Below are 15,000 nucleotides of genomic sequence, written 5' to 3'. Positions count from 1 at the left end.
GAATATCTGCTGTTTCAATTCCCGTAAAAGAAAACAGACGTGTGCTAAGACTACTAAATACTTAGCGGCATTTAATATCTTTACGTTCTGAGTTCAAATTCCACCGATGTTCTGGCTTTGCCTTTCATCCTTTCGGGGTCAATAAAGTAAGTACCAACAGAGCACTGGGGTCGATGTAATCGACTTAACCCTTCCCTGCCCAAATTCCAGGCCTTGTGCCTATAGTAGAAGGGATTATTATCATTACTATTATTATTATTATTATTATTATTGTTATTATTATTATTATTATTATTATTATTATTATTATTGAGTGAGAGAGAGCAGTGCATGCCATCAAAGTAACACTGGGGTAAAATATACGAAGCCCAGTATACCCGTCATGACTACCCGTCTGATAAGGGTACACTAGGCACATGCATCACATATTATTATTATTGTCATCATCATCATCATCATCATTATTATTATTATCATTATTATCATTATTATCATTATTATTATCATTATTATTATTATTATTATTATTATTATTATTATTATTATAATTATTATTATTATATACCTGGTCTCTAAAACTGTTCAGTATATTTTTTTGTTGTTGAATACACATGCACTTAGACTTACATATATTGACTGATGATCATCATTCATATTCTCTTTTTTCTCAACCCACTTCTAGTATCTCTCCCTACAGCAGCAGCAGTAGCAGAAGAAGAAGAAGAAGAAGCAACAATTGCAAGTTCCATCACATTTATATTTTATATAAAACAACTACTTCGAAACAATACACTTTTTTGCACTTCTTGAGACACAAAATGGCAGCATCAAGGTTTCACACTTTTCGAAATCAAAATGGCAGCCTCAGAAGAGGTCGCCATCAATCAAATTTCTCTCTTTCTCTCGCTCTCTCACTCACTCTCTGTCTATCTCTTCGTCTGTATGTATGTCTGTCTCTCACTCTCTCTCTCTCTCTCTCTCTCTCTCTCCCACACACAGAGAGAAAGATTTTCTTGAATAATCAATCAGCTTGCCAACACTCCATTCAAAATCTCTTTACCACTTGTCAACGGTTTCGATCAGAGAACTCCATGGAAGATGATTGATTGTAGTGAAGCCTACTCACAACAATGTGGGTCATGTCCACTTTCATGGCGCCCCACTTGGATTATAAGATCATCGTTCAAGTATTCCTCTTTATGCAGTATATTTGGAAGAAATTGCCACGTTACTTCATTGACTTTCAGTATTTGACAATAATGGCTCTGTCTCTCTCTCCTTTACTCTCTTAATTTATCATTCTCCACCGAGCTTCTCCTCCTTCTCCCCAATACTGCACGCAGCATTCGTTCTTTTGCTGTTGTTTTCTTTTCATTGTTTTAGTTATTGTTGCCGCCAGTACATGAAGTAGTTTTCTTCAAATAAGGTCTGCTGTTTATAAGATTACGTGTATACATACATACATACATACATACATACATACATACATACATACATACATACATGCATACATGCATGCATGCATGCATGCATGCATGCATACATACATACATACATACATACATACATACATACATACATACATACATACATACATACATACATACATATTTCTTTACTACCCACAAGGGGCTAAACACAGAGAGGACAAACAGGGACAGACAAACGGATTAAGTCGATTATATCGACCCCAGTACGTAACTGGTACTTATTTAATCGACCCCGAAAGGATGATAGGCAAAGTCGACCTCGGCGGAATTTGAACTCAGAACGTAACGGCAGACGAAATACCTATTTCTTTACTACCCACAAGGATGAAAGTCAAAGTCGACCTCGGCGGAATTTGAACTTAGAACGTAGCGGTAGGCGAAATACGGTTACGCATTTCGCCCGGCGTGCTAACGTTTCTGCCAGTTCGCCGCCTTCCATACGTACATATATACCAGCACATACATACATGCATAAAAACATATACAGACATTTATAAACGCGTTTATAAATAAATACACACACACACACACCACACACACACACACCACACACACACATATGTATACACCAGAGTAATCACATAAAACTGGAACTAGGTGGGAAAACATTGTACTCGAATACCGGATGTAGAGTAATATGCTTTATTATTAAAGCCGCGAAAATATAAAAAAATATTGCAAAAAAAAACTGCTACTCAGAGTTTCACGTTTCCGTTCGTCGGGCAGCTGTGATCAAGACTTCTGAACAGGGACGTGAAACTGAGCAGCAGTTTTTTGTGATGTTTTTGCAGCTTTGATAATTAAGTATATATATATATATCGTCCTTGCCAGAGCACGTACCGTGGACCGTGCATCTGCTCTCTCTTCCCGCATCCGCCCCGCCGTCACCCGTCTCCCGCTTCCTCTCACCTACCACCCTCCATCCTCAACCCTACCTCTCCAACACACCATTCTCCGAGCCTTCCGGCGACTCCAGTCCGATCCATCTACTACGTACATCTTCCCTAACCTAGTCCTCTCCTCCTTCAAACGAGCCCCCGCAACCTACGTGACCTCCTGGTCGACAGCTTCTTCCCTACCACCACCTCCCAACCCGGCTCGTTCCCCTGCACCCGCCCACGCTGCCGCACTTGCCCCTACCTGTCTAACATCACCATCCTCACAGGCACCCATCATCGACCCTATCATATCAGTGACTACTTCACCTGCACTTCTAGCAACGTCACTTACTGCATATCCTGATCTCTCTGTCCTTCTCTGTACATCGGTCAGACGGGATGCCGCTTGGCTGACCGGTTCGTGGAACACATCCGAGATATTAGACTCGGCAACAACATCCCGGTCTCACGCCATTTCCTCTCTACCGGTCATTCTTTACAACACCTGCATGTGTTCGGATTATCATTATTATTATTATTATTATTATTATTATTATTATTATTATTATTATTATTATTATTATTATTATTATTCTTTCTTGATTATTTCAAAACCTTCGGCATTATTTTACGCAATATTGCTCAGTTTTTATTTTATTCCTTCGTCATCCAAACTGAAAGGAAAATCCAATAATGGATACATCGATCTTTTAATCAAGTTTTCCAAATCTCAAAGACAGAATCCCCATTACATGTCTTATCAATAAATATCGAAGGGATTCTTTTTAAATATTTTCTATAAAAGAAAGAATAATGATATCCATGTAATTCATTTGCAAAGAAGCCCAATGTGAAATTCTGTTTCAAAGAAACCACGTTTAAATTACGACTTGAACTCTGTGAACTAAGCAAATATTCGTCAATTTTGCAGTACTAATCTTACAGATTACTTATTTGGAACTATGTCTATGGATCAACTGCTTGCTATGTCTCAACAGCACACAGAAAAATTCGAGGGAGAAGATATCTTTTGGAAGATGATGCAGATTCGAAGAGGATTTTGAAAGTCTTTAATTTCGTATTTGTCCTTGTAAGGCGAGGACCTTCTTTGCTATCATTTTCTGTTTGCTTAGCACTTAGTATTCAGTAACCCTGGCATAAGCATCAGGGTTACGTAACAGAATTCATAATGTAACAATAACAGAAACCCACACCAACCGTTTCCCACTATTATGTACAAACAAGCATTGATACGCGCCGAAAATACTGTACCAGGGTCTTCAATAATGTGGATTGCTAGTCCCAGTATGAACTGTGACTATAACTAACTGGGGCAGTATGTTCACCAAAATAAATTACTCCTTGCTCCAGACAAAATATTATACATTGATCAAACAACTTGTGAGATATGACTTGGGCGGAATAGTTTTGCTTGATACTTTTGGTAAACAAGTAACATTTTTTGACATACGTAATTTTGGCGAAAAGTTTGTTACCTCTAGCAAACTCTTATTGTAGTGGCTTCATCTGTAATTGTTACAGATTTGTTTACAGGTGTTAGAAATGCTCATTCTAAAGTTAAGGTGTCACAGTCCTGTGTGCAATATTAGCAACGGGTTTGGGCAGATAGAGGCTATGAAATAGGCCAAACTGAGGCTACGAGTGTCGCATGTTTCACAAACATGGATTTGAAACTTTTGTTTGTACTTGACAAAATCTGAAAAGCAATTCTAACAGCGTTGGTCACATAGTCATAAATTTGCTCTGTGGTGATTTCGAGCAAATTCTGCCAGTCACCCCAAATAGTACATCTTTTGGTCAATGAAAAGGATATCCCAAAGAAACTTATATTTGGATATGAATGGGACCTCGCCCATCCTCATTTTAGCAACATAAGAGTTTTACTTTACAGAGATCTCTCCGCAGCCCGGTTTGCAAAAGTTTTACTTTAGCTGAGGGCGATAACCAGCTACCAGTTGACACTGAGAGGGGGAGTCGTCAATGTACCAAAACATCAGGGAACAGATCTGAAGAATTGCTGTTGGAAGTTTATCTCAGTCTCTCACAGAATTATTGATTCAGTCATAAGTGCCATCGTCGCTTCCTAAAATGTTATTTTGCAACACCTGTCTGTGTTCGGATTGTCCTTGCACTGGGGCCATCTGGATACTCGTCTTCGCCGTAAACAGGAATTAATCTTCTCTCTTCGCTCCATCACTCAATTGTTATCTGGTTAATCTAAATGGCACAGGTAATTTCACACTATAGTTAACAGTACCGAAACTGCCTACTATCTAGCATGGTTTCTCAATTTTCTTAGCGCACAGCTACACTCCCAACTACACGCAAACTAGAACCAGAAGTAGGAGCACTCCTTAGCAATTTGTCCAGTGCCTACCCATTCAGTCAATACACATACACACACACACACCAGTGTATGCCTACATATATATATATACATATATATGTACATTTATATATGTATATATAAATATGCATACATACAGACACACACATACACTCACATGCACACACTTGCACATCGTTGTTCTCCATCTCATGATTAGTTAATTGTAATTACTCTTTACTCTTTTACTTGTTTCAGTCATTTGACTGCCGCCATGCTGGAGCACCGCCTTTAGTCAACGAAATCGACCCCCAGACTTATTCTTTGTAAGCTTAGTACTTACTCTATCGGTCTCTTTTGCCGAACCGCTAGCCTACGGGGCCGTAAACACACCAGTATCGGTTGTCAAGCGATGTTGAGTGGGGTACAAACACAGACACACACACGTACACACATATACACACACACACACACACCCACACACACACATACACACACACACACATATATATATATATATATTATATATATATATATACAACGGGCTTCTTTCAGTTTCCGTCTACCAAATCCACCCACAAGGCTTTGGTCGGCCCGAGGCTATAGTAGAAGACACTTGCCCACAGTACCATGCAGTGAGACTGAACCTAGAACCATGTGGTTGGTAAACAAGCTACTTACCACACAGCCACTCCTGCGCCTATATGGGAACACTTTTGAAATTATTTTCACTTTCCGATCGGTGAATACTAGATTTTTTGCGGTAATTTACAAGATATGTTTTGCAGCAAGGTCGTGCTACAACATGGTCGCAGTCCAATGACTGAAGCAAGTAAAAGAATAAAAGAACAGTGAGTATAAACTATATCTGGGCATGACTTTAGTCACATTTAAACTACGTTGGGTAAGTGTTGTAGCGGAAACGCTACACCCCTCCCACGGGACAAGTGGTATGACTCAGCCACTATAAAGTGAGACGACGTCAACCAGTACCGAGTGTCGTGTGGCAGTCAGCGATGGTACGCCGTTCGGTGCGCACCCGAGTCTCTGCATTAATCGCTTTTGTTTAAATCCTTATGATTCCGTCGAGCATTCTTGTTTATCTGATTGCTGATGGCTTAGTGCCTATCGTTGAATTTTGTCGAAGACTGTTGCCGGTTTGCCTGCGGGCCTGTGTATTTGTTTTGTTTTTTTTTTTTCGATTTAGGGGCAAAGAAACTTTGAAAAAAATAATGAATAGCGAATCGAAACGAGCCCATGCCGGAAGCTACGTCTCGGCGGCTGATCAATAAGTAACCGGATTGCTGCTATAATAACGAAGCAAAAGCATGCAGAGTAAAGCCGCTTGGCACATATTGACCTTGAACACTACTGTGCATGCGCACTAAGTTTTAACGTTCTAGCTCACTTCCGCTGTTTACAGCAGTGCTTGGAAGGAAGGTGTGTAGCGTGTGATCGTTACATTGACCATGACAGAGAAAGTTGAGCGAGAAATTTGCATCAAATTTTGCCAACAGCTTGGCGATACCTGTTCAGAGCCCTACAAATGCGCTGGAAGTGCGGGAAGTGAAAATTGAAAGAGTGAAGTTTGAGAGTTGCAAGGGACTGATCCAGAAAGAGGAGTCAATTTTAAGGTTGACTCCTCCAGAGAAAGTAAGCAGCAGAACGAGAAGGAGGACAGTGGTATACAGAACCAATAAGAAAATAGAGATGGCATCAGAGGAAGCCATTGAAAAATGTATGGATGAAGTGAAGAGTGCTGCGACATTCTACACTAGAGGGAGAAGATATGGCACAGTGGGGGTGAGGTTTGCCGCCGAAGAAGAGGCAATAAATCACTCCACTGTGAAATCACAAGAATGGATGCTCCTATTTCTTTACTACCCACCTAAGCTCCACGCGGCTCCGGCAGAAGGTAATGGCGAATTTCTGCTGACTCTTTCACCACAACTTTCTCTCACTCTTTCCCCCTGCATCTTGCAGCTCACCTGCGACGGACCGGCGTCCCATCCAGGTGGGGAACCTATACGCCAAGGAAACCGGGAAACCGGCTCTTATGAGCCATGCATGGCTCGAGAAGGAACAAACAAAAAAAAATCTATAGGGGTGGCGTCCATGGTTGTGTAATCAGCCAATGAAAGAGTCACTATGATTCAAGCTTCCAATTCAAATTCATAATAATGAAACAGAATGGCATCAGAGAGTTTTGGGAATCCGCGAAAGCAGCGAAAAAAATAATAATAGTATACTGGAATAATGTATGAAATTATCATAGATAGGCGCAGGAGTGGCTGTGTGGTAAGTAGCTTGCTAACCAACCACATGGTTCCGGATTCAGTCCCACTGCGTGGCATCTTGGGCAAGTGTCTTCTGCTATAGCCCCGAGCCGACCAATGCCTTGTGAGTGGATTTGGTAGACGGAAACTGAAAGATGCCTGTCGTATATATGCATATATATATATATATATATATATATATATATATATATATGCGTGTGTGTGTGTGTTTGTGTGTCTGTGTTTGTCTCTCTAGGATTGCTTGACAACTGATACTGGTGTGTTTACGTCCCCGTTACTTAGCGGTTCGGCAAAACAGACCGATAGAATAAGTACTGGGCTTACAAAGAATAAGTCCCGGGGTCGAGTTGCTCGATTAAAGGCGGTGCTGCAGCATGGCCGCAGTCAAATGACTGAAACAAGTAAAAGAGATAATTCAACTTTATCTTCTTTCGAAATAACCGTATAAATTGTTAATTGTTTTGCTCAAGAGAATTGCCATACAAGATGTAAAATTCGTATTCCTGATTGCGATGTTTTATGTAACCACGATCGGAAACCTGGCTGGCGAACAAACGCTATGGTTTTGTTGTTCAATTGTTGCAAATTGCTGACAGGCTGATGAAAAGTTAAAATTCTCTTAATATTTCTTGAATAATTTTTCAATCAGGTAATTAAAAAAAAAAGTGTTTCTTAAAAGTAGTACATTCAGTAAATAATATAAGACACATATCAAATGTAGATTATGTATGCTGCGGAAGGAAGAATAATGAGACTAGCACTATGACCCGGCAACGTCGGGTCATACTGCTAGTGCGTGCATATAAAACTGCGTGCGTGCGCACATACACGCGAGTACTGTCCAAATCTCCGACCAATCACATACAGCTAGCTGCCATTCAATTGGTGTATCAAGTTTCGGGCATTTTGATTGGTCTTGGATAGAAAATTCACAAAAAAGTCGTCACTTCTATTGATTTTTTAATGGCTTTGCCGGGTGACTGAGGAAATGTAAAGATGTGAACGACCACCCTTGGACGGTTTTGAATGACCATAGAAAGTGCGAGCCCTCTAACTGAAAAATTGTGGATTTGTATAAAGGACACACACACACAGATTTTGCCGTTTATATATAACGAGATATGATTTCGCTACGTAATTGTCAACGTACTGTAACCAATTTTTCGTGAGTTTGTCCTAGGTGTCGGTGATAATTTTGCTTGTCTTCAGTATCAGAGCAGATTTAAGACATCCAGCTCCTTATTCTATGGCACTGAGTGTCCTACCTGTAATACGGTCGCATTAGACACAGGGCAATTTTTAGTTACATTTGAAAAAGAAAAAAAAAAAAAAGCGATTCATAGTCATTAAATTCGGTAATTAAAAGTTGAAAGAATAATTCCGAGAATAACTTACTCTGTTTTCGTTATCGTCTTTATCGTAGAGCGTTTCGTTTTTCTCACGTAGCTTCTTCGCTTTGCGCTTTGCTTTTCCCCCCCAATAGGTGTAGTTCACCGCTGCATACTCCAGCAAGGCGGCGAACACAAATACGAAACACATGACCAGATAAATGTCAATAGCTTTGACATAAGAGATTCGCGGTAGAGAGGACCGCACCCCGTTGCTGATGGTTGTCATTGTCAACACAGTGGTGATACCTGCAAGCAAACAAGAAAAAAACGTAAAAAATCTGTTGATTGGGGAAGTACATGCAGATACATACATACACTGCAACAATGAAATAACTGAATAAAGTACTTTTGGATCTTTTCGGTTTGAACGGCAGTTTTTTCTAGCGGTATCATATGAAATTGTCACCCATAATTATGACCCTAGTATCGATCTATTGCATTTCAATCTGTTTTAGGGTTAGGGTTAGTTAGGGTTAGGGTTAGTTAGGGTTAGGGTTAGGGGTGGTGGGAAGGGTATCTTTTTTTTTCTTCACAAATGTACATAAACCCAATCTGTTTCTTAAACGAGGGACATATTCATACGGCACAGAATATTTTTTACCTCAACAGACGTATTTGATTGGTTGAAATTGCAGAAATTGAAGAAAAAAAACAACAAATATCTTACAAACTATTGAATTTTCTCAATAAAGCCAAGAGAAAAAGATGTTTTATAAACACATTCTATCAGTATACGCAGTTTAAAAGTGTTTAGTTACGTGGAAATTACTTTAAAAAACTGCCGGTCAAACCGAAATGATCCGTATTACTTATGTATATAGTGGCACACTTGCTGACGAGAAAAAATGCGGTTGTCTGACGTTCATATTTTCTTAAAGGCTGTTTAAAACGAAAGAAGAATGAAGTATATTAAGAGGCCAGACGACACAGCTCGTTTAAATCTTCCATTTGTAATCATCACTGGGAATTGATATTTCTAAAGCAGTTATATTCCCCTGAAAATAAATTCTTCTGACTTAAGATGGCTGAAAAACAAGGCTTGCGAATGGAAATTAGATTGAAGTGAAGTAGTAATGTGGAGGGATGTTGATGTAGAAACAGAAGACAGCAAGATTGTAACGAAATCGACGTCAGTTGAAATGGAAGAGTAAGCTGAAGGTTTGATCAAGTGACGTACGAGATAGTATGGAGAACGCTTAGAAAGAAAAGCATAGAAGAGAGAAAAACGATACATAAGACAGAAGCACGCGCAAACAAGGAGGAAAAGGAAGAGAGAGAGAGAGAGAGAGAGAGCTTGCAGAATTAAGCGCAGGATGGTTCTGTTAAGGAGGAGACCGAGAATGTAAAGAATTAAGAGGCAGTAAGGAGTGGTCAAAATGTATAAAGAAGAATGATTAGGTCAGTAGGGACTGATAGAAATGTAACGAGTAACGACAGACGAAGAGTTGTGAAAATGAAAAATGAATGCAGTGAACAAAACAAGCACAATTCAAATAAACGTGCTGCGCATGCGTAGCGCATGTACATAAGGGGATAATAAGCTATGCAATCACAGCAGTATGTATACATAGATGAATAGACGCATATCTTTATATATAAAAGTAAGGTCGTGTGCTGTGTCTCCTACGATTTAGATTCCTAACTACTCCCACATTTTGCAGTGCAGTGTAACCAAAAGCGGGTATCTTATAGTCGTGATTCATATCGAGCCCTTCTGGGTATTAGCGCGCGTCTACGATGAGTCTACGATTAAAAAAAAATTACCATAATTTTTTTCCCATTTTTAATGCATTTTTTTCGCTATTATATAAGGGAAGTAACTCTCTAAAAATGTATTATTAAATCTCAGAACGTAAAAAGCTACAGTAACACCCCACTTTGTGGTTAGCCATATTGAGATGGCTATTATACTTTACATCTCTAAAAATGCTTATATAGTTATTTCCCTTACAAACTCGAGCAACGCCGGGCGATACTGCTAGTATATATATAAACAAAGCAGAAACAAATATTACTCTATAAAACCATATCAACAATGGTGAATGTAAACGATATTGAAAGTGGAATGCGAAGTTTAAGGAAGGCTAAATTGTGTTTAAGCTTCGCGGATCAAATGCACCCGGGGTGCAAAAATATAGTTGAGTAAGTGCAAGCATACTTAATCTAATGAGATTCCCCTCCACCACAAACTTTAATCAATTAAAATTACTTTCATTATGAAGAGAAAATCATTAGCGTTACTGAAAAGAAATCTTGCCAAGAATGTCAAGGGAGGCCACTCCGAAATATATGGAAATATAAGATTGCTTTCAACAAGATATTAGCGCTTACACAATAAAAGGAATAGGATAGCGAGGTATTGACACCTGTCTTAAAAAAAAAACGAAACAAAACAAAAAAGTTCTTTTCTACTTTAGGCACAAGGCCCGAAATTTTTGGGGAGGGGGCCAGTCGATTAAATCGACCCCTATACGCAACTGGTACTTAAATGAATGACCCCGAAAGGAATGAAAGGCAAAGTCGGCAGAATTTGAACTCAGAACGTAAAGACGGACGAAATACCTATTTCTTTACGACTCACAAGGGGCTAAACACAGAGACGACAAACAAGGAAAGACAAACGGATTAAGTCGTTTACTATCGACCCCAGTGCGTAACTGGTACTTAATTTATCGACCCCGAAAGGATGAAAGGCAAAGTCGACCTCGGTGGAATTTGAACGCAGAACGTAAAGACAGACGAAATACTGCTAAGCATTTCGTCCGGTGTGCTAACGTTTCTGCCAGCATGCTGTCTTAAACGTATCACATATCTTTATATATAAAAGAGAAGTTGTGTGTCTGGCTCCTACGATTTAGATTCCTAACTACTCCCACATTTTGCGGTGCAGTTTAACCAAAAGCGGGTATCTTATAGTCGTGATTCATATCGAGCCCGTCTGGGTATTAGCGCGCGTCTACGATGAGTCTAGGATTAAAAACAAAAATTTACCATAATTTTTTTCCATTTTAATGCATTTTTTCGCTATTATATAAGGGAAGTAACTCTAAAAATGTCTACGATAAGTCAACGATTAAAAAAAAAATTACCATAATTTTTTTCCCATTTTTAATGCATTTTTTTGCTATTTTTTGGCTATAACTCTCTAAAAATGCTTATATAGTTATTTCCCTTACAAACCCGAGCAACGCCGGGTGATACTGCTAGTTATTCGATATTAAGATAACCCTACAGAAAATGAAGGAATATGATGAAATGAAAAAAAAAAACTGTTGTTTATTATAACTGGCAGCAGATTTATAAATTCACTAAAGGATAGTTTTCCCATTTAGAAGGCAAAATGGTTTCAGAACAAAGAAACCATATTTGAATAATTAGATGGTTTTCGGACAATATTCTTCAGTGTTCTAGATTTGGGTAAAATGATAATGAGAAACAGATCAATGATGCACAAAGAAATGGCAAAATGCTAGGAAGACTTTTTTTTTCTTAACATTAATATCTAATGAATTTTTTTTGCAAGGGGTTTCATCAGACAATCAGTATCGTATTCTAGAAGCAAATAGTGTACTTGTTGCAGACTACGATACACACACACAAACTCACACACACACACACACACACATCAATTTATTCTTTTATTTTTGACTGCGGCCATGCTGCAGCACAACCTTAAAGAGTTTTCGTCGAACAAATCTAACCCAGAACTTATTCTTTGTAAACCTAGTATTTATTCTATCGTTATTCTATATACACACACACACATATATATATATACATATATATATAATATATATATATATATATATATATAATATATATATATATATATATACACATATATATATATATACATACATATATATATACACACATATATATATATACATACATAATATATATATATATACTATAATATATATATATACATATATATAATATATATATATACATATATAGACCACACACACACACATACACACACACATACATACATATATATATATATATATATATACATACATATATAAAGCCATGCTGTCTTCGAAACATATGTCGAAAGTAAAAGAATTTTAATAACATCTTCGTTCAACTTCATTTATTTATAATTGTGGAGGCGCAATGGCCCAGTGGATAGGGCAGCGCACTCGCGGTCGTAGGATCGCGGTTTCGATTCCCAGACCGGGCGTTGTGAGTGTTTATTGAGCGAAAACACCTAAAGCTCCACGAGGCTCCGGCAGGGATGGTGGTGATCCCTGCTGTACTCTTTCGCCACAACTTTCTCTCACTCTTACTTCCTGTTTCTGTTGTACCTGTATTTCAAAAGGCCGGCCTTGTCACTCTCTGTGTCACGCTGAATATCCCCGAGAACTACGTTAAGGGTACACGTGTCTGTGGAGTGCTCAGCCACTTACACGTTAATTTCACGAGCAGGCTGTTCCATTGATCGGATCAACGGGAACCCTCGTCGTCGGAACCGACGGAGTGCTTCCATCCATCCAATACACAAATTACTGCACATTAACCCGGAGTTTCTACCTTTGAATAGGTCGCTTCAACCGTGTTACTGGGGTGAATTTTGCTACCCTGGTAACTGTTTATTGAATTTTCCATGTTAACGGTAAACAAAAGATAATTCATTCATCCATTTAAATACATACATATATATATATACACACGCGCACACACACACACACACACACACACACACACACACATCAATTTATTCTTTTATTTTTGACTGCGGCCATGCTGCAGCACAACCTTAAAGAGTTTTCGTCGAACAAATCTAACCCAGAACTTATTCTTTGTAAACCTAGTATTTATTCTATCGTTCTCTTTTGCCGAACCGCTAAGTTACGGGGACGTAAACATACCGACATCGGTTGTCAAGTGACAGTGTGGGGGAGGACACACACGAACACACACACACACCACACACACACACACACACCACACACACATACGAAGGGCCTCTTTCAGTTTCCGTCTGCCGAATCCACTGACAAGTCTTTGGTCGGCTTGAGGCTTTAGTAGAAGACACTTATCCAAGGTGCCACGCTGTGGAACTGAACCCGGAACCATGTGGTTGCGAATCAAGCTTGTTGTCTCACAACCACACCGGTGCCCATTAAATATGCATACATATATAATTTCAATGTACCTTAATTCATACTCTTATATCAGTTCTGAAATTCAGGTCATTGATTACTCCGAGTTATGTCTCCCAACTCATTTTTGCTCATGTGTGTGTGTGTGTGTGTGAGTACATTTACTGACATTTGCCATAATGCCCCAGATTATCTGGGGTTTTCTCACCTACCTCTCTTATTGCATAAAGATGTACATCTTTTGTTTTGATTTGTGAACGAAGCTAAATGCTGCGTATATCTCTCCTTGAAGCTGTTTTCCGTCATTCTAATGTTTGTTTTTGCTTTCCCGTTCAAATCCATAATGCTGGCCTTATAAACTAATTCTCTTCGCAGGTACCTATTACAAATCCCGAATTGACAATTATAGGATATTAGGGGATGTGTTACTCATGTTGTTATTTTTTATTTTGGTTGAATACAATAAACGTAATTATGAAAAATTTCCGCTAAAGAACTTGTGGTATTTATGTGAATGAGGGAAGTGGTTATCAATGAGTTTTATGAATTTTCTAGTTATGTTAGTGACATATAAACTGATGAATCCACAACCACATCAATTCACAACCTCATGTCCCAAGATTGGCGTCAAATACATGAAACTCTAAAATCAAGTGCACATACTGAAACAAGAACGTAGTGCATAATGAAGGCTTAATACACACACACGCGAGCGTATGTGCGTGACATCGCATAATCCACAGAATGCACACTTACGTGGTCTGACCAATAAGTAACCGGATTGTTGCCATAATAACGAAGCAAAAGCATGCAGAGTAAAGCCGCTTGGCACATAATGACCTTGAACACTACTGTGCATGCGCACTAAGTTTTAACGTTCTAGCTCTCTTTCGCTGTTTACAGCAGTGCTTGGAAGGAAGGTGTGTAGCGTGTGATCGTTACTTTGACCATGACAGAGAAAGTTGAGCGAGAAATTTGCATCAAATTTTGACAACAGCTTGGCGATACCTGTTCGGAGCCCTACGCAAAGTTTTGAAAGAGTTTTCATTGTTCTGGACACAATCAAGGGGATCTTGTGCGACTGAAACCCGAGTTTCTTTTTGGTCAGTTGAAAGCAGTGTTGGCACAAACTTGGCAGACATGAATCTCATACCCGAATCTTCAGTCATAATGGACTGAACTGAACCGTAATCTTCAGTGATAATGGACTGAACTGAATCCCCTGATAACATATGGAGGATGATCTGACAATTTCTCCTCACAGCTGCACGCACATCTGTGATATATTTCTCAGTTCTGCTGGTTGCGGGTCTCCCAGAATATTCGTCAATATCGACATCTTTACTTACAATTGTCTGCGGGTCATACATTTTCTGCAACTTTGCGTAGGCCCCTGAGCAGGTATTGCCATGACAACCTACTCTGTCATGGTCAAAGCGACGATCACACGCTACACACTTTCCTTCCAAGCACTGCGGTAAACAG

The 15,000-nt window shown here is 39.1% G+C and overlaps 1 protein-coding gene across 1 annotated transcript in view; it reads right to left on the bottom strand.

Moving 5' to 3' along the window:
• The window catches only part of LOC115216391 (gamma-aminobutyric acid receptor subunit beta-like), a 489,200-nt gene that overhangs the window by 28,917 nt on the left and 445,283 nt on the right, over positions 1–15,000 (bottom strand). The window contains exon 8 of the mRNA XM_029785687.2: positions 8,409–8,650. Coding sequence (XP_029641547.1) covers positions 8,409–8,650 — 242 coding nt within the window. The remainder of the gene's footprint in view (positions 1–8,408; positions 8,651–15,000) is intronic.

This window comes from Octopus sinensis, linkage group LG10 (genome assembly GCF_006345805.1).
Source record: "Octopus sinensis linkage group LG10, ASM634580v1, whole genome shotgun sequence".
NCBI lineage: Eukaryota > Metazoa > Mollusca > Cephalopoda > Octopoda > Octopodidae > Octopus > Octopus sinensis.
Note: the sequence above shows the minus strand (reverse complement) of the source record. Positions and strands in the feature narration are given on the sequence as shown.